Genomic DNA, 1,962 nt, shown 5'->3' with positions numbered 1-1,962 from the left:
AAAGTAAGTCTACATTCTAAATAATTCTAAAGGTGAAAAGAAAATTTTAAGTGTTGATTTTGTAGAGGTAGAGAAGATTCTCTCTGTAAATTTCAAATTCCTGCTAGTTAATGGCACTTAAGAGACATTTCATTCCACAGTATGATTCTGACCTGTCCCCAGTGTTGATGCTACCAGGAGGAAAAGATTCACTGCAAAAGTATTTCACATTTTACTAAGTGTCGAATATTCCATATCACCTTTGAAAAGCAGAGATTACAGGGGTTAACCCCACTTATTCAATTGTATTATACATAAGATTTTTCTTGCCTATTTAATCACTGGGTTTGGCAGTAGAGTGGGGTTAGGAATTAAAATCTACTGACTCCCTGTCATGTGTCAGATCACAATAACAAGTAAGGAACTCCAAACCCTACATTCCATTTTTTTTTCTCGCTATACTCCGAAACGGTGATTACCTGGTCATTTCTGCAGATTCAATCAGACATTATACACACAAACACACCCATGAGACCTCATGGCACTTGGGAGACTGCCCACTATTTCCCACTTATTAAGATCTGGATCATATTTCTCAATGCTCTGAAGACTTGTTCCCTTGGAGCAGGAGTATCCTCCAGTGACATAAATGCACCCATTCATGATGACAGCACCACACTCCATCCTCCTTTCCATTATGAGAGCTCTCCCTCTCCACTCATTTTGTTCAGGGTCAGGCAGTCTGTGATTGTAGTTTGCCCACCGACTACATAGAGCTTATTTTCAAATGGAACTGAGCACAGTCCATATTCTGGATGTGGACTGGAGGTGATGATGATGCTCCATTCGTTGATATCTGAATCGGAGCTCTGGACCTTCTCATAGGTGCAGCTTCCTCCGTAGCCGCAGTGGCCACCAATGACATAGATAATTTCATGTAAGACACAGGCAGTAGCATTTCCCACACCAAAAACTGCTCACGAGCCTTCTTTACTGAAAGGAACTGTAGCAGATCTGCTGCCTGAAACAGGCTTTGAACATTTCTTTTAGTTATTTCAATTTGGGAGATGTATGCATAATTTACAAGGCCTTCCGGAATATCATGGTGGATGCCAGAGAGTTTTATTTTATCTTTAAGTTTTTCTTTCATGTCAGCTGTGAACATTGCCTTAAAATAATTGCTGCAAGCAGCTAAAAACAGCTCGGTGACAATGGAAGATTACGCTTGAAGGACACTGAAGGGTAGTATCAGTAAATAATCTATCCAAGTAAAATGTGCTGAATGCATCCAGAAAATCCACTGGATGTGTCGAATCCTTGAAAATATAAATATAATCTTGTCCTTTTAGAGCCATGGCTCCGGCAGAAGCTCCGGGTCGCGGTGCTGGCAGGCGGTCTAGCAGCAAGTGGGAGCGGGGGCGCCGAGGGGACCCTCTGACCATCTTGGGAAGAGGCTGCCTGCTCCTGCAGCTCCAGCCCCCAAGCGGCTCCTGTTTTCCTGGCCCGGCTGCTCCCCCACCTCCACCCGAACAGCCCCCCGTACGGCCTGGGCGCCGGACCACTCTCGGACCCGGCCGGGCTGCGAGCGAGGTTCCCCCGCAGCAGGGGGGATGGCTTCCCTGCCAAGACTGCCCGCTCCCCTGGCTTCCGCCGCTTTCCTTGGCTCTCTCTCTCTCCCTCTTTCCCTGTTGAGCATTCTTGACATGCCTGGTGCTGCATCGCCTTATCAGTTGCTCCCAGCCCAAAATGGAGTTGATAGTATGATTTTCCCCATTTTACAGATAATAAAACTGAGGCTATGGGAGTTTAAGTAACCCGTCTAGAGTCACATGTGAAGGGCTAATATTTGAATCAAGACTGTGAGTCAAAGGCCCATGCAATAAGGTATAGGGCAGGCTGGACTCTTATGACACATTATCATTTCCTTATATAAATGTTCTCATTTAACTTGTTTGAACTTCAGTTTCTTCTCTAACATCATGG

At 45.1% G+C, this 1,962-nt stretch overlaps 1 protein-coding gene across 1 annotated transcript; it reads right to left on the bottom strand.

Annotated features, from left to right (window-relative positions):
• Window positions 1–441: 441 nt before the first annotated feature.
• On the bottom strand, window positions 442–1,698 carry LOC105826044 (kelch-like protein 23). The gene is given in 3 exon segments (XM_012663959.1): window positions 442–716; window positions 719–952; window positions 1,419–1,698. Coding segments are annotated over 3 exon segments (750 nt in total). The 3' UTR covers window positions 442–480.
• Between the last annotated feature and the right edge of the window lie 264 nt (window positions 1,699–1,962).

The sequence above is a fragment of the Propithecus coquereli genome, unplaced genomic scaffold (assembly GCF_000956105.1).
Source record: "Propithecus coquereli isolate 6110/MARCELLA unplaced genomic scaffold, Pcoq_1.0 Scaffold842, whole genome shotgun sequence".
NCBI lineage: Eukaryota > Metazoa > Chordata > Mammalia > Primates > Indriidae > Propithecus > Propithecus coquereli.
Note: the sequence above shows the minus strand (reverse complement) of the source record. Positions and strands in the feature narration are given on the sequence as shown.